Consider the following 21,214-nt stretch of genomic DNA (forward strand, 5'->3'; position numbering starts at 1 on the left):
GTTTTGCGGTGTCACCAAATAGAAAAAATGGTTTTTAAAATATTTGTGTGACTGTTAGCATATTTTACAAAACGGAAAATTGTAGAATGTTCAAATGTGATATTTCATGAGGCGTTGGGTACTAGGAGCCCTATGATCGAGAGAGGTGACAATCCCTACACAAAGTTCAGTATTTTTTGGGTAAATTGTTTACTTTTTTGGTCGGAAGGAAGAACCTAAGAATTATTTACGTACTGAACTACCTTTGGAACTATGTTCGTTGCCCATTTACAAATGTAGGCTCTCTTACGAATGGGTCGGATGGAAGTAACCTGAGTTATCTTTTTCAAGGACGTTTGATAGGAGTCGGAAAGATGAGCAGCTTAAATTGTTAAAAGCTTACAAAGGAGGAAGCAAACAGGACAAAGAACAAAAAATTGTATTGATACGGAGGAAATAATTAATAATTTTTAATGAAAAATCAAATAAAAATTTTCCTTCTTGGAACTCTTGGCAAATTTTCAACCACAGTTTAAAACTACAAGTAATTGTAGTTGTCAAATATTAGTTAACTCTATTTTCCGAGATGAATAATATTACATGATGACGGATAAAAATCATAAATACAATAGAAAACATGCTTCTTACGACGGATAAAAGCAGGAAAGTTAAATGCAAATTATCTCATAGAAATCAGATTGTTTAACCTGTCCATTGCTTCTACTAAAGTGCTACCTAGTCGTGATCTTTCGCAGAAAGTTGAATGGGTGTTCATTTCTGGTGATGCACGGCTGGACAAGTAATCAGCGGAGCCTATTTTTTTCACAATAAAGAAATGTGCGTAACCCTAAGCCCAGCTAGAGACCTGAGCAAACGCCTCGAATAGCTAACTAAAAGAAGCGCCTCTCACACTGCAACAGCTTCTCGTCGCTCAATCTTTAATCATTTCCCACATGCAAGAACGAGACAATCAAAAAGATAATATGGTACGTATCGCTTGACGCCTTTCATTGAAGTGAATAAGAAAAAATGACGCTAAACGACATAAACTTTTTCTTCGATACTCTTTAAGCTTTTGTACTTTATCCAACTAGATTAATAAAAACTCAAGGGCGAAACCTATCGCTAAACTCAAAACAATACTTCAGAAGTCCACTTTCAGAAAGACGGTATTTCGACTAACTAGGATCTCCACATTTATGAACAGCTCATAAGCAGACAGGTCAGAAGATGAACCAATTTTACAATAACAACGTACAAATATTATATTGGCAATCGCTCTGAAGATGTTTAATGAATCAGTCACCAAAAAGAATGAACCATAAAATTAAGACTGCAATTAGCAATTACTTCTCTTCCCTCTTATCAATCAGTCTCACAAAAAACTGAATAATGCTCTACAATTTATAGAATATGGGAAACTTAGATTTTTAAATTAGAAAATTAAATCTAACCAAATGACAAGGTGGTTGAAATGAAATATACCTTCTAGTTTTACAAGAGAAACAGTTACATAGTCACTTAAACACACATTTTAATAAACTATTTAATAAAAGTGGAAATTTTTTCGTATGTAATTAATTTAGAAAGTACATAGTACAAAGAAAAGAATAAAGTTCTTATAGGTATGTAAGTTTTAACCTAAAGCAAGCTGCTGCACCAAACTACATATGAGCTTAACTATTTAATCTCATTCTTAAATAATTACGAATAAAAATAATATCGGTAGTAAGATGAGCACTAAAAAGATTTATTTCAATTAATGAATGAGTAATTAAGAAGTTCGAAAAATTTCCAAGCAATGCACATGCCATGCAATAATTTTTAGATAAAATTAATTAAGAGCTTACTTGGTCTTTATAAAAATGTTTTGCACCTAATATTGTTCCTTCAAGATTCACCTACGCGAGCCAGAAACTATCCAGATTCTTTGGGGCTCAGAAGTTTATTGTTAGACGATCCTCTCAGCTAGCAAAGGTGTGATGGGTCAAGTACAAACTTCATTGCCAATTACAGAAAATAGGTGATGTGGTAAGGACAAAGTAAATTGTACAAAAAACGGTCCAACTTACAGAGAAATCTACATATGTCCAGACCACATGGTCTACACTTAAAGATAACATAACTGTTACCTTCTTATCTTTCACTGCTTTAGCGATTAGTGTTGCCACTATTATTAAAAAGTGTTAAGATCAAAATCTTACCTTACCCACCAGGCTCTTTAAGGAAAGTCTGACCCTACATTTCGTCCAAAAATACCCTTATAAGAATTTTTCTGAAAAAATTGTAAAGTTAAAAATTACACACGTATGTAGTTGCAATTAGTACTCCAAATTTAAACATCTCAGAACTTTTTTTTAAAGGTAAAGAGGGCTAGTATTTGAGTAAAAAGTGTCAGTGTGTGTGTTAAAGAGAGAAAACAACGGCAAAATCTGCCTGCTAATATGTAGACCTGCGAAGCAAATATGTATTGAGGTACTGGGTTCGATTCTCGGTCTTAGGCCTTGGATTTTGTTTAATGGTTACTAAAAGAAATTTACAGTAAAGTACGAGTATGTTTGCTAGTCGCCTCCATCCAAGGTACCTAATTGGTAGTTGGACGTTAAGCCCCGCCTGAAAAAATAGGCGATTACTTTACTTTACTACTTTTTACAACGGCAAAATCAATCCAGCATAATGGACTAAGTACTGGGTAGAGTTCCTGCAGGTATTCCAGCCTACCAATAACCCTAAAAAAGTCAATAATAACACCTTCAACGTTCAACAATACACGTAAAGACAAGAGAAGTAGTTGATGTCAGCGTACCACATCCAAATCCTGGCTCGTCATCGTTCACCCACATACACATTGCACACTTAACAGATGACCAAATTCTATGAAAAAGCCCCAGTACTTCAGAGAACCACAAAAGATCTTTTAGCTTGCAATGAAGTTGGTCTTCATTAAGCCTCTTTTCGTCGAACTACATCTACAACTAGAACCATTTGTAAACACCACTTTTTCATTCACCACTAATTTTAAGTTTTATTATATAATGATTTGAGGGCAGGTCTATCAGTTAGAATAAACTTGATCATCAAGTACAATAGAACAGAATACGAGACAAGTAGTACAGAAAATAAGACAATTACCATAATTTCACTCAAAATTCAACCGTCACTTTAGGGGCAGACTTTTAAGACGTTTTGTAATTTTAAAGAGATCTCCAAACGCCGGTGAAAACTTCGAAATCGAAATTATTCTTAATTTTACTAAATACCCAGAAAAGAACTGAAAGAAAGCCCAGAATAATTTCTACTTTAGAGAAAAACGAGGCAGTTATATTTGTCTTCCAGTACCGAATTTAATTTAAATTAAATCTTTCAATTGTACGAGTATCTCGTATCTCAATTCTTTTAGTTGATATATAATATGAGAGGAAATTTGATTTATATTTCGAAGTCAGCAAGTAAGAGAATATTAGAGGGATGTTTTTACTCCCATGTTGATCTGTAAATATTTTTTGTTTTTTTGTTAGGGATGATGGGTAAGAAGGGAGGTAGAGCATTGAAGAATTGTTTTTATTTGGAGCGAACAACACCACTATTATGGTAGTTGCAAGTTAAGACAGGGGAAATCAAGAGAGTGCCTTTCGGCTGTTTATTCATCAGGCTAGATCACAAGCCCAGCATCCACACCCAGCGGAAGTATTATTCCCGCTAATATTCTCTTACTCGCTGACTTGGAAATCCTCTATTCCATTCTCTACTTCTGCTTTATTCTCTTTCCCTTACATTCTAGATCATCTTTCTTTTTCAGTGCTAATCAATTCTCCTTAATTGGGTTTTTTTACTCATTAATTAATTTTTATGATAAATTATTTTAAGTTTTATTATATAATGATTTGAGGGCAGGTCTATCAGTTAGAATAAACTTGATCATCAAGTACAATAGAACAGAATACAAGACAAGTAGTACAGAAAATAAGACAATTACCATAATTTCACTCAAAATTCAACCGTCACTTTAGGGGCAGACTTTTAAGACGTTTTATAATTTTAAATAATTCTTTTTGGTAAACCTTGCACATACTTAACAATTACAAGCTTGCAGAGATTTACATTATTTGAAACCTTATTTTTAAAGAAACTTCATTTTTCGAATGTTAAATTGTAGTTCGAAAAGTATAGATCCGAAAAATGCGGTATTAGCGTCAAATGACAAATTTTCCTTAACTGTTATTTGTAGATAACTCGGAGAGTTGTCAGTAGACACAGCTGCTCGCTCCACTCTTGCACTTATCACATTTACTAGATGTAAGTGTTTGCAGTTGTAAATTTTTCAATAATATAATAAAAAGGCCAGACTTGATGATGATTTTGAAAATATAGCTTTGATTGAATTTTATGAAATTCTAAAAACGGTTGGTAGAGATGGATCAAATTTGCTTATAAGACAGGAACTATAAAGGTATACATAGGGATGGTTAAGTTTATATTGGCTTCAACAATAATATAATACCTACATTGTTTAACTACTATTAGGGTTGATAGTGGCCCAGGTAACACTGGATATTCTATTTTGGTGTCTAGAAACTATTTTATCTAGTTATACAACTATGGTGAAAGGGGGAAAGGGGTTAGTGGTGCCATTTCTCTCGGCTAGAGCATAACGTGAGTGTTGGTGGAAGGGTATATAATCGTATCCGGGACACAAGTAACTGTACACACTACCCATTATGTGAGAAACTGGGCTAATGGCAGTCTTGGCTGGATATCAGGCCCAGTTTGCGGAGGGACCGACCGTCTGCACTTCTCTGCCTAGGCCCACTGTTTTACATTAGGTCGGCCGCTCCCTTCTGCACTCGTACCCGAGCTGCTCCTGGCTCTTTATCCCTAGCACAATATGCCCTAGTGTTCTCAACTAGGCGCTAAGAGGTTAATATAAGCGCTGTCCCTCCCATTAACTTTGCCACCTTCTGCCGCCTCCTTAGAGAAGCTCTCCATTGCCGCCCCCATCTAATTTTGGACATATCTATTCATTAAGACCGTCGATATTGAAGAATACTCTTCTTAGAGTATGCTGTTAGATATAAATACTTTGAATGATGCAAAATTTTGTGTATTAGCATCTTACTTATACTGTTGAGGAATTTCTCATTACCGTACAGTTTAGGACAGATCTGATTTAGGGAACTTGAAGAAGGCACATTACTTGCTTCAAAACAATCGTTAATCTGGCGAAAATAACGCCATCTTCGAATGGCAGAGCAGTTGGCCAAAGAAGATCGTGAAATAGACGACTTCTAGTCTATTAAAGTGTAGTAAGTGTAGAAAAACGACTAGAAACCAAAGGGCGCTGGACTTAGTTGGACTTCAATAGGACAAGATTATCCTTTTTTTTTAAAAAAAATTAATGTTTGGTTTAAAACACTTCATTATCTGGTTCCTTTGCAAATAATACTTATTGAATTTGTTCAAGTTATTTAGTTTAAAAGATTTTAACGATGCCAATTTTTAAAACTACGAAATTTATTTTATTTAATGTCAAATCTTTTACAATTGTCAAACGCTTCAATCATTTAAGATTCCAAAAATTTAATCCTACCAATAATTAAAATAAATTTGGTGACTTATTGAAGTAGTTGTTGAAGAGTTTGAAGTAATTAAAAATTTTGACGAAAAGGTTTTGTAAATATAAAAAAAGTAAAAGAAAGTACATGTAATACAAATAAGAAAGACTTGCAGAATTTCGAGAATATAAGTCTGACTCAGCCAATTTTATAAATAGATCACGACACATGAAACCCTCTGATGATTGAAAATAGTGTTTCCTCCGAAAACAGTTTGTATCCACTGCCTATGGGAACATGTTATGCATTTTAGTTGGCATGTGTACAATTCTATAGATAAATGTTGCTGTTTGAATTTATGATATTTGTGACGAGTTTTGTGAGATTACATACTATATATATATATAAGCATCTACATATATAAGCGCCAACAAAGTGGAAAAGCTTTTGTAATATTATATCGATCGGTGTATAATCCTTTGGCCACTTTGTACTACCATTTCCCTAGATCATATAACATTTCACCTCCAGTTGTGATAATGCTACTATATTAAAATAAGTACTCTTTATTTGGACGTATTTCAATTTGTAAATTTGTAATTACGCTGTTCATAAGTGCATAAAATGACAGAATGGATTTAACAATGTAAGCAGGTAGCAAGTAAAGCCGTATTAAGTTCTCAATTGACTCAACTCGTTTACTACAATTCACTTTACACTTCTGTAAAGTAAATTGTCAAAAAGGTCCTGGAATGAACACTCAGTCGACCTTTCCTTAGTATATTCTCAAGGAACTAATTAACTAATGTTTTTCATACTCCAAACATTTTATATTATGTTTCTTTCTTAAATAATATATAGACAGGGTTTTACTGTACATTACTCCGAAATGTAATCTGAAATTTTTCTATAAATAACATAAAAGGTATTGTTCTAAATATTTACAATCATTAAACGGATTAAAATAAAAACTACAAAATCTCAAAATACAAATAAAAAACTACAAAACTCTCTAATTTTTTTAGTAAGTTTATAAGTCAACAGGTCGCACAAGTAGCCGCCTGCACTGTGCTGCTATCTTAAGGGCAGTTATTATAATTAATTAGAATCGTCTTATTTACTGTTTTCAAGTTGTTAATTACACTTCTTTGAAGTTAACAATTTTTTCAAAAAGAAAAGGTGCTTTCTGGATCCGAATCGTACAGAAATGGTTAAGAAATTGGTTTATTAGAATTAAAACGCTTCCTCTGGCCATGAATGATAAAATCTTATTGTAATTTATTGTAAGTTCTAACTTTTCATTCACTAATCTTTTTATTTTAATCATTTTTAAATTCTAAAGATGTGTAACAGAATATCATTTTTAAATAAATTAAAATTTGTAATTTAAAATTCAAAATCGTTAAGGTTCTCACAAATAAATAGATATTCTAGTTAGTCTTCATCATCCAAAATTTTCAGTACAGTCTAATGTTGCAAAATACTGCATTGATTACTTATCTTATACTGTTTTCCCAAATTCCTATTACGGAAAATTTGATAAGCAGAAATAAAGAAAGAATTTACCAACGAATTGCAGAAGTTTTTCTTAAAAATAAATTATTTTCAATTCAGAAAGAAGAAAGTAAAAACTATTGACAATTTCAGTCATTATTTTTTGTCAAGCTTTCGACTTAGGGACTGCCTAATCTTCAGAGCTTAGGCTATTGATAATTATTGTTAAAATTAAAGGTTGGTGTCTCTTCTATCCGGTCTAATTTATGTATTCTTTACGAGGGTCGTTTGAAAAGTCCGTGCAAAAATAAAAACTACTTAATTTTTTGGGGAAAACCTTTTTTATTTTTCAACATAGTCTCCTTTTAGGCTTATACACTTCGTCCAACGCTGCTCTAGTTTGTTGATCCCTTCCGAATAATAGGATTTGTCCAAGTCTGAAAAATAGCCATTCGTTTCTGCAATCAGCTCCTCGTTTTCCCGCCAGCCATTTCTTCATATTGGGGAAGAAATAGTAGTCCAAGGGAGCCAAGTATGGAGAATAGGGGGGATGTGAAACGAGTTGGAACCCTATTTCCATTAATTTTGCGACCACAACTGCTGAGGTGTGAGCTGGTGCGTTGTCGTGATGGAAAAGGACTTTTTTGTGGGCCAATCGTGGGCGTTTTTCTTGCAGCTCGGTTTTCAAACGGTCCAATAACGATGAATAATATGCACCTGTAATAGTTTTACCCTTTTCCAGATAGTCGATGAGGATTATTCCTTGCGAATTCCAAAAGACAGTCGCCATAATCTTTCCGGCCGAAGGAACGGTCTTCGCCTTTTTTGGCGCAGATTCCCCCTTGGTAACCCATTGTTTAGATTGTTCTTTGGTCTCAGGAGTGTAGTGATGTATCCATGTATCATCCACAGTGACGAAACGACGCTTAAAGTCCTGCGGATTCTTCTGGAACAGCTGCAAACCGTCCTTGCAACACTTCACACGATTTCGTTTTTGGTCAAGCGTGAACAATCGCGGCACCCATCTTGCGGATAGCTTTGTCATGTCCAAATGTTGATGCAAAATATTATGTACCCGTTCATTCGAGATGCCCACAGCACTAGCAATCTCACGCACCTTCACTCTTCTGTCATCCATCACCATATCATGGATTTTATCAATGATTTCTGGAGTAGTAACCTCAACAGGGCGTCCAGAATGTTCAGCGTCACTTGTGCCCATATGACCACTCCGAAAATTTTGAAACCACTTATAAACTGTTCTAATCGAAGGTGCAGAGTCACCATAATGTTCATCAAGCTTCTCTTTAGTCTCCTGAGGCGTTTTGCCTTTCATAAAGTAGTGTTTTAATCAACACACGAAATTCTTTTTCGTCCATTTTTTGAAAATCACTCGACTTCTTCGATTCAAACGAATGCCAAACACAAAGAAATAGACCGATCTGGCTGAAACTTGGTGTGTGTTCTTCCAAGAGATGCTACTAACTAAACATAACCTCGATACGCGCCAGTGGTGCTATCTCGATGACATTCCACGGACTTTTCAAACGACCCTCGTACATAATTTAGTTCCTAGGTCCGACGGCTCGTCAAAAATTAAAAAAAAAAAATGACTGAAATTGACATTATTCTTTTTCCCTTCTTGATAAATGGCTCAGTCACCAAAAACCATGAACAATAATCAATCGCTTAGTTTAGATGAAAGTAATTTAAACACTGGGCTATGTTATGTAAAGCAAGAAAGGTTCTAGCACGGATGTTTAGTGAAGTGAGGAGATGGCTATCGATTAATATAACAGCTGTTGGTCAGTTTGCCATCAAGCTTAACGATGAACATCTTTCAGAAGAGTCTTAAAGGTTAATTTCCTTTAAAAAAAAAAAGAGGCAAGAAGATAAAGGTTCAGGTTCTTTAAAAGGGCTAATAGTGTTGTGAGAGAAACTAGGTTTCTTTTATCAGTTCTTCTGTTTACTTAGTTCTGTTTTAGTTTATTTTGTTTTTTTTCTTTTAAATTTCAAGTAGATGGAGGAAACTATCCATATATTATTAGAAATTGTAATATAGTAGAGTAGCCTAACGTCACAACTAACAACAGATCCTAAATCAACTTTGGAGCTGCAAAGCAAAATTCATGAATTAATTTGTATAAATTTGTAGATAGTTATAAGGTTTAGTACAAACTTAGCTAAGTTTAATTCAACTACAAATTGGTGGCGAAACAGTTGCCGGGTGCAAAAGTTTCGTTTTCATCAACTTTTGTCTGAAATAGAACAACTTTTTTTTTAAAGACGAACTTACAAGAAGAGTGTTATCAATAAAATGAGCTAGCAATAAAATAATGAAGCCCAATTCTACAGACTCTGTTTTATATTAAGATTGTAAATAATAATACTGGGGTTTAAAGGTTTTTAAAGAAGAAAGATACAAATTGACAACAAAACAATGCTAGACCCTGTACAACAATAAATACAGAGTAATTGGTAACTGTCAATCTTAATTAGTGGCTTTCTATCTGATATATTGAATCCAAAGAGTTTATTTGATTTGCTATCGAGGTCAACTGAAGAAATTCTTAGCACCGAAACAGTATACACTCTTTAAATGCAGAGAAAACTTGGATATTCCTTCTTTTTTACTCAGACATCCTTAGGATCTTTGCTTCTTACAACATATCTGGATTCGCTTGAAATTAAAAGTTTCGAAAATCAAAAACAAAAGTAAAAGTGGGAAATCTCAAAATAAAATTACTTATTTTAGTTGCATCATTTCTCCCATATTTTTTCTTAAATCAATGCATTTATTTTACACTGACCTTTGTCACTGAAACTATGGTCTCCCCATGGTAAGGAGAATTCCCAGATTCCCAGATTGGGTTTGGTTGAACAAAATACAGTGCAACCTCGATTAACCGGCCATCGGTTAACCGGGATCATGTTGAGTCATCATAAGAACTTGGATCGGCGCCGAAATAAAAGTTAATTTTCGGTGGCGAAAGGAAAATTTTTTGTCTTCCGATGTAACATAATTGTGGATGTGGCAGCAACTCTTTTATACCTGATTTTCTTGAAGGGTCATTATGTATGTATGTAAAAACCCAAAATATGGAGCAATTAGTACTGAATTTCTTGGGATTTACCACGGTCTTACAAAAGACCGTGGGATTTACTTGTCGTAAATAGTTGATTTTCAACTTCACGGTTATATGTAATATTTTTAGTGGATAATTACCGGCATTATTTTAATCTTCCCAGAGAGCAGCCTAATCTCAAGCTAGTCTTCAGTGTTAATCAGATCTTCCTACAGAAAAAACATCTTTCGTTTGCCCTTTCGGTCGAATTTTTATTTCACTTAAGCAATGGAATCCGTTAAGAAAACTGGTGCTAAACGTAATCGTATTTGTTTATCTATCAAAGATAAACATCACATCATGTAATACTGTGTATTCGGTTTTACTGTGTAATTTAGTTTTCCGGGGTGGGTATAGCCGGAGGTCAGCCCGGTTAATCCAGGTTGTACTGTAATAAGAAAAAATAATTTTTAATAGATTTTAAGATTTTTTACTCGTAAAAGATGCTTAGACAAACTCTGAGGCACAATGCTGTAAGTCCACATCGATTTAAAAGGATAAAAAGAGTCGTAATGGTTGAAATTGAATTAATTTCTTGAACTTGAAGTTGGAGTACTGATGATATAGCAGACGATATCAGTGTACGGAAGTGGAGTTTTCTTAAAATAGGGATGAGCTCTCTACAACTCTTCCGTAGAATAAAGGAATTATGTTGCCATTTTCTCCGGAGATACCCTTGATGCTTTTTATGGAAAACCAAAACCAAAATAGTGAATTCAAATTTTGTGCTTAAATGTAAAGTAGTAATCACCCCATAGGGTCACCACAAGGGACTAGCCACTTCTTTCGAGAACTTAGCCTCCTAACGGTTTCCTCAGCTAGTCAACCAAAAGGATAAAAACCACTGGACAAAGACTGACACAGCGCCTACAAGGGTGGTTGATGTGTACAACTACTTGGGCCTGGCTTATCATCACAACACTCGAATTCATCCTTACAAATAAGGATCCAGCCTTTCAATAAACCGACACGTTCGTTCAGTCCATCTCACTGAGGAGCCTCATTGGTTTTTTTTTTTAGAGTCCAAAAGGTTTTGTTATCTCTCTCATTACTCATCAAAGTGGAAGATAGAATACTTGCGGAGAAACAGTCCCAGAGATATATCCTAGTGAATACTGGGATGCTTTTTCTTAATCTCAGCGATTAGAACAAACATAAAAGTTAATCAGGTCGATAGAAGAAAGAAAGAAAAGATTAAATTTACTGGCCGAGCCAAGAATACCGTTCAAGAGGTGTGCTGAATTTTCAGCACACAGAAAAAGCACTATTCAGACCGATAAAAGCCTATCTGATCAGGGTCGCTACCGCATCCTCGGGGATAACCATCTCTTGAACCACAACAGAAATAAGGTCAACATAATCCCCGATCTTGAACTAAGAAAAGTAGACAGTTTTTTTTGTACCCAAGCATGAACAATGCGGGCGTAGGGATTATAAATATATTTATAAAATAGCTTAGAACCTCAGGTGTGGTTATAAGGTTAAAGGTAAAAGGACAGCATTCTCTCCGCTCAAGATAGGATTAAATGATTTGGAATCAAGAAACGGAATAGTGGTGGAAATAGTGTAAGAAAGAGAAACCAGCATGAGTGAGTGGAACCAACACAGAGTTGATGGAAATCGTGTATCACGTAATGTGAATGAGGTTCAAGCTCAGCTTGAAACTTAATCAGTTCTTAAGTTTGCTTCTTTTTTTCCTTTTTTGTTCTAACTACAAAGTACATAAATACATTATAATTAGATTAGAAAGTTCCCTTAATTAAAAACAAAACAAAAAACCAGGCCATATTATTGCTGTACAAGTTTTGTAAGAAGTATATTTATAAAAGTTTAAAAAACATGAAGTATAAAAAAATTAAATTAAAAAATAACGTAAGGGGAGGAGAAGGAGAACAGATCCAAAGTACATAAAGCCAGCCAGTTGATACCTGTTATATGGGGACTTCATTAAACTTTTCAACAGTTTTCCACGACCACAATTTCCATCGTATTCCCTTCGCTCTCTATTTCTATTTTTTCCTCTTTCCTTTTTTTTTTTGTCTCCAGAGAAATTTCCGTCCTTTTATTTTTCATTATTTAGTAAACATTATCTGAATATTTAATGTTTTCTCTCCATTGGAAAAGCTCGTAAAAAAACCACTTAGTAACTAGTTCTAACTACAATTTTTCTTATCTCTTTGGATTGATAAGCAAAAGTACTGTATTATCACTTAATATATTTTGAACCCGACATTATTAAAATTTTTAAAAAAAGGTAAATAAAATAATAAATTAAAATTGAATTTACTAATTGGAAAGAACGACTTTACTCTATGCGTCTCATTAGTTTTTTTGTACCTAACGGATTTATAGCAACTTACAAAAATTTTTAAAGTCTCAGAGACACGTACACTCTCGCAAGGAGCAGTTGTTGTGCGCGGCTGCCAGGGATTTACGCTACCACGGGTTTCTTGTATGGGTACATCGCACTAAATTACATTCACTGTACACTTTTCGTCAAAAACACTGACAGAAGCACAAATATACATTAGACACAGTACAGGCTCTAGATCATTGAATGAAAGTGAAAGAGCACCATTTTATGTACTGGATAACTGTGCTTTTATTGGTGAAGGAGTGGCTTACGGTGCCACTACGTCATCAGCTATAGACCGCCTACTTCCCACATCCCGTTAGCCAATGAGATTAGCTAATAGTTTTTAGTGATTATTTCTAAGAAAAATACTATTTAAATTTTTTTTACTAATTTTTCCCCCATAGGTATTTGATAAATTATAGAAAAATGCAATAAAAATTGATATAATAGAAATGTCCAAAATAAACATGTTTTGAACATTATATTTCCGGTTTCATCCTTACAATGTAATGCAGAATCAAAAAAGTTTACGAAATGTTTTCCTGAAGTAGAAGAAAGTAAAATCTAGATCATTGAATGAAAGTGAAAGAGCACCATTTTATGTACTGGATAACTGTGCTTTTATTGGTGAAGGAGTGGCTTACGGTGCCACTACGTCATCAACTATAGACCGCCTACTTCCCACTTCCCGTTAGCCAATGAGATTAGCTAATAGTTTTTAGTGATTATTTCTAAGAAAAATACTATTTAAATTTTTTTTACTAATTTTTCCCCCATAGGTATTTGATAAATTATAGAATAATGCAATAAAAATTGATATCGTAAAAATGTCCATAATAAAAATGTTTTGAACATTATATTTCCGGTTTCATCCTTATAATGTAATGCAGAATCAAAAAAGTTAAGGAAATATTTTCCTCAATTAGAAGAAAGTGAAATCTAGGGTATAGGGTAACCGTCCCTAGTCTTATATTTGGATGTAGAAATACGTACAGTGGAGCAGAGTCTATAGTTTCTGTACTCCCGCATTTAAGTTTCCTAATCATACTTGGCCAAGGGACGCCCATGTTTCTCGTCGCATGGATGAAACAGGGGACCTAGTGAAGCCTTATAGCTGGAGGTTGAGGTGAAAGTTACCTGCAGGTTCCTGGATCTAATTAATAAATTTTAATTTATCATTTTAAAGATAATATATTCATCAGTATGTCTAAACTGAACATTTTTTCTTTCTTTTGTTAACAGGTGCAGTAGCAATTAGAATGGGCTAGCTGACGATGGTCAAGTTCCGTGGGAAATCTAATAATGGCGTATCAAATAGCCGATTTAATGATGAATGATGGAGAATCTATGAGGAGATGTTGTTAAATCAGCTAGAAATGTGGCGATATACCACATTGGTACTGGCTTGCCTACATTTGGCGCTTGGCTTCAGTTGTGTATGTTCACCAAGTGAATGTGAACCTTTAACCGAAGAAGACTGTCCACCGGGTGCTGGTACTGTCTGGGATCCGTGTGGCTGTTGTCGTGTTTGCGCTAGAACGGAAAATGAACCTTGTGGTGGTCCGTATGGTTTCTATGGTACTTGCGGTGACGGCCTACAGTGTGTTGTCTCTGATGTTATGTCTGAAGGTGTTGAAGGAACCTGTAAACGTAAGTAAACAAATTGTGTGGCTGTTTTTATTTCTCTATACTTGTAATTGTTGAAGTTTAGGTTCTCGGTGATTATTAAGAAATAAGCTTAAGATGATAAGCTTAAATATAACTCATACTACAATAAGTAAACGCTATGACAGAGTATTCATTTTTTCTCCTAAAAACTAGGCTTGTCTAACTTCTAATGACGAAACTTAAGTTTTGATGGCAATAGGTCTTGAAATACCGTAATATATTTTCCCAACTTTAAATGATGAATCTCTTTGTATAAAACATCCCAAGGAAGTATATATTTGTTTTTGAGCTTAGCCCATGAAACTAAGTGATTGGTAACACTGAGTTTGAGTAGTGTTCATTTCAAAAGTTACTCAAGTATTCTGTTTTGATGGACAGAAACAAAATATTTACTCCTCAAATTTATGAATTAAATTAGCAACTCCCAAAGCAAACCAAAGATTTCGACAACTAAGACAATAATTTCTTGAAGGAAAATGAAATGATATTTACAGTATAACATTAATTTACAGGAGCGTAATCTAGCTGTGAGGCTATGGTTGTGAAGTTTGTGGATACGCCCAATTCTACCAACTTTAACAGAATACAGACCTTTCAATCGTTACGACATATTGCTGACGCACTTCACTACGTTTCAAACATTACGCTACACAACTTTACCATAACTACTGTCACTGACACAATGAATACAGAATACAAAACGTTCCATGAAACACGAACTTTCTCATCTTTCTCCCAACAAGTGCAAGCACACTCTCTAGACCATATAGAAGATAGCAAGAAGATGGAAAAGGAAGTACCCAAGGAACATTAAAGGTGAATGTTGATCAATGGTTGGCTTCTCTATTCACACCCATTCATGATAATAGTCTCACTTTGCGAAGGCAATATTTTAATTATTATTGAGCTTGCTTATACAATAACAAGTTTCGAAACAAAGTTTGTTTCTTAGGACAGCTCGTGTCTTGGATCTGGTGTAGTGAAGTTTCTTTTCTGTTTATCGCTAAAAGTAAAGGAAAGTACAGCCTCTTTGTTCAGGCAGACTTTACAAGTCCAACTACCAAATTAGGTGTCGTGGACGGAGGCGACTTTACTAATAAAATTCTCATATTAAACATTAAATAAAATCCAAGGCCTAGACCAAGGGAATCGAACCCACAAACCAATAATACATCTTAGCATTGCGGGTCTAGTATTTTAACCACACGGCTACCGTGGCGCCTTCTGATCATCACTATCCCTTCTAAATATTGTACCATGAACATCTTTTGTATTTCTATCGCAACAGAGTTTATCCGTACATCACATTAGACTCTTCTTAAGCGATAAACTTTTGGTTAACTATAATTATTTAAGTAGAAGATCGTTAATAGCTTCCACAGTTCAGTTTGAAATGGTACAAAGTTATTGGATAGGATTATCGGCCATGAAGCTAAACACTTTGAAGAAGCGACACGAATTTGCCCTTAGGCTATCAAAGGTTACACTCCAGTAATTACTAAAATCGTCTGTGATTGACAGAGTAGGACATTATACACAGATCCCTTATAATATTGATCGTCTTGTATGGGAGTTGTCTCTAACAGTCCTGCAGGTACTAACAGAGACTGGGAGCATTGTAATTAGTTTACCATCTTAATCAAATTAACATATTGGCTAACTGACTTACCTGGAGCTCTCTATTTAGCGACAACTCCAATTGCTCACTCATCTTGATGTTCAGAAAGTTCATTGGCTATAGAGCGTCCATAGCAAGGGATTTATTTTCTTTAGCCCGCTAATATATTCTTCTTTAATCAGAATTAACTGATACTGAAACAGTGTTTTTTGATATTAATAATAATAATAATGTGTAAACATTTTTAAAATCATTGTTTCTTAAATTCATCTAAAAGTTGGGCAACATCCAATCTTAGAAATTGTACTCGTATTTCTAAAAACAACGTTAAAACCGTTGAAAACCTAAACAAAAAGTTTTTATGGTTAATGGTTACAGGGTGTTCTTTATTAATTTACGGAATGATAACACCAAGTAATTGGATGCTTAAACATCAGATGTTTAAATTACGGCCACAATTTTAGGAATATAGCGTATTCAGCACAATTTTACGAGATAGAAATGATGAAAACAAACAACAAATTATGTTCTTAGAGAATAATTAAGCATTTACCTAGTACAATAATAAATTAGTTATGATGGAAATTGTGTCATTTCAGGTGAAATTAGTGGAAACTATAGTAAAACAAAAAAAGAAGAAAACTGCTTAAATCAGCAAGCGTACCGGCTGCAATTGTCAGCGTTATTCTGCTCGAGAATAATTGTTTTGCTCTACTACAATTCATTATTTTTTTTTTTATTCTCCCTCTATTTTGCCACCAGGTGTTATTGTTCCTGAATTTTATGTAAGTGCTGTTATTGTTGAAGAGGTTATTTTTTTGTTTTTAATTTATCTGAGCTATTTATGAAATCGCTTCATAATTAAAATAAGTTGAGGTCATTTCACTATTTTTTCTTTAGTTCATACTATTTAGAGCAATAGCTAGTTCTGTGCAGTTCTCTTTTAGTGTCATGTGATTAATTAAATGGTTCTAATTATTTGGGTGCGACCTTTTGCTGGATCAGGACTCTTTAAGGAGGCGATCTCTAACGCTACTGTCGCCTAGTGGCTCCCCTTGCTGCAAAGTAGCTTTACGAATGCACAATTTATACTCAAAAAGGATTATCTAAACACTGAATATGGTTTTGATAGACTTTCTTTGTGACCAGAAATATTACTAAGAAATTAAGAAACCATTTTAATGCAAATTATTATCATTTTCCAAGCACCATCTAGGGTAGAAGAAGAAGAAGAAGCAGAAGAAGAAGAAGTAGAAAATAAATTTATTATACTGGGACTATTGTCCCCTGAGAATAAATACATGTGCAGTTGGAGGCCTAACTTTTAAATATTTATAAATAAAAATAAGTGGAAAACTGGTAAGAAAGGAGATAATTGAACAGAAGGGATTTAAAGATGGAATTTGGATGTGACGTGTTGCATGTGCCATTAATGAATACAGCCCAGTATCGGTCGTTCTTCAATAAATTTAGAGCTTGACATGCACTGCGGAAAGTGGCATGTGTAATGGCCGTTGACAATTCTCAATTGCTGGAAGACGTTGGATTGAGCTTATTTAAGAAAGAAGCATTCATCTTCATTGGGATGCACGGTGTGGAGTCTGCTTATCGTAGTTTCTTTAAATATGCCAGGTCGTTCGTCGACTCGTTCTCCTCGTTTGCGTCGTTCAAAAGATTTTCTACTCGCGTTCCATGTGTAATACTTAGGCACTTCCAAATACAGCAGTGTTTTCTCAAACGCTTCATTTTGGCATAACGTGAACAAAGCAATTAAATGTTTCTAGCTGGTGGATTTACGTCTATTTATTGTACATTGAAATCTATGAACATTCAATTTAACAATGCAATCGGAAACATTGATATAGAATCGTTAAAATATTTAGTCTAGCGTTTGTTGCTTTTACTTCCAATAGATGGCGCTGTTCGATTGCAACGTTATGTCCAATTTCAAAGCAATCTGTGAAAAACTTTCGAAGATTTAAGATTTTGAACGAACGATCATTCACATTTTTATTTATCTAGATTCTTAAATATCTGATTAAAATAGGGTTATCTGCCCAAGGTGTTGACTTTAGCTTGTTATCTGCCCAAGGTGTTGACTGGGGCTTAAGTCTGGCCGGCAAGTAATGTTTGCTTTAAAAAGAAAAGTAATCGTCTATTTATTCGGGTGGGCTTTATGTCTGACTACCAAATTAGGTGTCGTGGACGGAGGCGACTAGCAAACATACTTTACTGTAAATTTCTTTTATTAACCATTAAATAAAATCCAAGGCCTAAGACCGGGAATCGAACCCAGTACCACAATACATACTAGCTTTGCAGGTCTCGCCTCTAACCGCTCGGCTACCGTGGCGCCCATATTTGTATATAAATAAATAATACCAAAGTCATATGTTTATTTTTAAAATTAAAGATAATTAAATATAACATTTCAATGCTTTTCGAGTATGGCCAAGCTTTAAAATGGTTAGATAAAGAGATCAATTCGCTTGAAAGCTTGTAAAACATAAACTTACAAAAAAAAGATATGCAAAAATTATTTAACTTTTTTTATTAATAAAATATGTGGAAATTTAATTAAAACTATTAATTTAATGAGAACAGTTGGAAAAGCTGGCTGTGACCGCTACAAAACTCTATGAAGACGGAACGCTTTACCAACCTCCCTTTCTTTTAATAAGGACAATAAGCTTACTGCTAAACTTCCGGCCCCAACAACCACATTTCACCACCGCCACAGCCTCCTTTATGTGCTTATTTCTCCAGCACCAAGTACGCACTCATTTCCACCATATTCTCTATCTCTTATCTCTTTTATTAAAACTTACAAGTTTTAATTAGTTAAATATGTAATTAGAGTTTCTTCTTTTTTTATATATACATATATACGTATATTAAAGCTTTTGGTTTGCTATTTTATGTACTTTAAGTTTACATTTTTTGGGAAGCTTTAACTAGCTTTATGTTAATTTTTTGTTTCATTCAGTAAACTTCTTTTCTTGATTTTTTTAAATATTCAAGTATAATAATTAGATTCTTAAATTTTTGCGGAATTTAGTTTTATATCTCATTCATTTCTTGATCATCATTTAAGCGTTTTCCCATCACTTTTTAATCTTTGTTTGAAAAATAGCCAAAGCTCCCAGCTATGTTTCAAATCTAACCCTCCACACCGACCTTAGAGTCCACCAGCTCGATTCCACACCCATGGGCAGCAACAATTACCGTATTTTGAATGAAGTTTCTCTTGCGAATGTATTTGTAGACAAAAGAACAACACCCCCAAAGACCCAGGCTAACTATTACATCATCGTTTGGAAGATTTATTGTGTGGTAAATTGCCTGGACACTTATATGATTCTGATCTTTAAAAGTAATGTTGCTCGTATCCTTTTTCTTCCTTTTATCGATTTGAATGTCCTGAATTGTTGTTGGCAAGTGTTATTTACTTTGTCCATAGTGCTTTTTCTTCATACATTTTTGTTTAATTGGAAACATAATCCAACAGTCAGCATGACGATTATACTATCGATTATACTATCAATAACACAGGAAATCACCCGCGATACTATGCCTTTACCCATTGCTTACGCATATTTTCTTATATATCACAGATCAGAACTATAATTTTTTGTAATGAAGTCACTACTTCACGTCTATGTATTTAAGTTTCGTGTAAATACGACTCCTGAACTTTGTTTGCTTCAAATGGAGCAAATAAAACTTTTAAAGAAAATTTTATCTCGTTGTTTAAAATGCTTCAACTACTGCTCTTTTCCGATATCTGCGATGGCACTATTTCTCTCAAGTCCAATACTGAATAAAAGCTTCGTGTTTTTTTTTTTAAAGAATATGTTTTTCTTTTTTATTTCCAGTAGAAGGAAAGTTTGTATACAGATAACTTTTCTTTCGTCAAAGAGGAAAAGGAAGATATAAGTAGAAGATTTTCCTTGATTTAAGTGTACTTGCTTTAGTATTTGCTTTAGATTTGATCTCTAGGGGATTCTTTTATCTTGTTGTTTATTCATACGTTCCCCGCCGTTTCCGCTCATCGTGAACGCCGACATATTTCTTTTTCACTACAACGAAATCCTATCAATCTCCACTTATAAGAAAAAAAAGAGCACTGCTTGGTCTTTATGAGAGTTAACTGCAGAAAGGAAAACCGGGTAATCTTACTAGCTATATTTGGAGAAAATTCCGCCACAATTTCTGCTACTTAACCTCTTTGATAAGATATAGATTCTTAGAAAGAAATCGTCCAAATTCTGAACCAAACCGACAGTTATGCAACAGGAGAGCATAACGTATATTATAAATATAAATCGTAACATATATTATAACAAATTGAATAGATTGTGCCGTAGATAAAAGGAAATACTTAAGCACTCTCTACCCAAAATATATTGATGGATTTCTTTCAAGAAAAGTCCGAAGTCCAAAAAAGTTTGGCAAAACGTGGCCAAGAAAAAGTCAAATAAATGTTCTAATTAGGAGCATTAAATTTGCCTTGGATAATCACCCAATCCTGACAAACATCCTGTGTGACGTGTCAAACTTAAATTGAACGATGAGATTCAATCAGGGGCTGATAGAATTTCTGGATCTAGTTAAGTGAAAGATTAAGACGTTTATTTTTACTACAGAGGACGACGGAAGAAAGAATTTCCAGAGCTTCTTGCTGGTCATCCATGGAAAGTGAAGACGAAGAGGAATAGTGGATTTTAAGCGTGACCTAAAAGATTTCGATGTGTGATGTTGGACATGGATGGCACAAGAAAGGGAAGACTAGCTTCTTAGCAATGGAGAACTAAAGAAGCAGGATTTCTTCGAGCATTTAAGCATATTTTCTGGACTCTATGCTTTATATTTTAGAAAGAAATAGGGCAATGGTGTACTCTTCATCAGGAATTTTAAGGTTCATTGAAATACCTCATGAATTTTAGATGGATCAAAGTGTCCACAAATCTGACAACCTTCCACAAATATTAACCTACTATTTTGTACCACAAGTAAAACTCGAAGTGGAGGATGAAGAGATTGGAGAAGCATTGTGGAGATGCGAGCCAGCATCTTCGATTTATATAAAAAGGAACAGACTGGGAATCACGAACTTTTTTTTCTCTATCTTAGAGTAGGATACGATCGATAGTTTTGGTTGATGCAATGGCTGTACACGTTTGAATGTCCATAAGATCTCAGGATTAGTTTTAAGCACAAGAAATGTGGATGTAGTTAGAGAAACATGTGCCCTTAAGAGAAGTAAAGATGGAAGGTGATTTGTTAAAAACAAAAAAGTGTAAAAAACGCAGTTCAAGGATGAGATATTTGTAAGCTGGTGAACATCTTAAGATACAGTAAACAGTCCTGGGAGGTTTTACGAGAAAGGAAACTAACGAGTTTTCTGCAGGGGATGGAGAGA

At 34.4% G+C, this 21,214-nt stretch overlaps 2 protein-coding genes across 2 annotated transcripts in view; one reads left to right on the forward strand and one right to left on the reverse strand.

The window, feature by feature from the left end:
- The window catches only part of cmpy (crimpy), a 161,646-nt gene that overhangs the window by 20,100 nt on the left and 120,332 nt on the right, over positions 1-21,214 (forward strand). Inside the window, exon 2 of the mRNA XM_074131804.1 lies at positions 13,749-14,156. Within this exon, the coding sequence (XP_073987905.1) occupies positions 13,862-14,156 (295 nt within the window). The 5' untranslated portion in view covers positions 13,749-13,861. The remainder of the gene's footprint in view (positions 1-13,748; positions 14,157-21,214) is intronic.
- Positions 1-21,214, reverse strand: part of LOC141456127 (uncharacterized) — a 99,996-nt gene that overhangs the window by 18,989 nt on the left and 59,793 nt on the right. Inside the window, exon 1 of the transcript XR_012459619.1 lies at positions 1,830-2,113. The gene's annotated coding sequence lies outside the window, so the exon portion shown is untranslated. Of the gene's footprint in view, positions 1-1,829 lie in introns of the transcript that reaches the window.

Source organism: Rhodnius prolixus, unplaced genomic scaffold (genome assembly GCF_049639745.1).
Source record: "Rhodnius prolixus isolate KJV_2025 unplaced genomic scaffold, Rpr scaffold_4, whole genome shotgun sequence".
Classification (NCBI taxonomy): Eukaryota; Metazoa; Arthropoda; class Insecta; order Hemiptera; family Reduviidae; genus Rhodnius; species Rhodnius prolixus.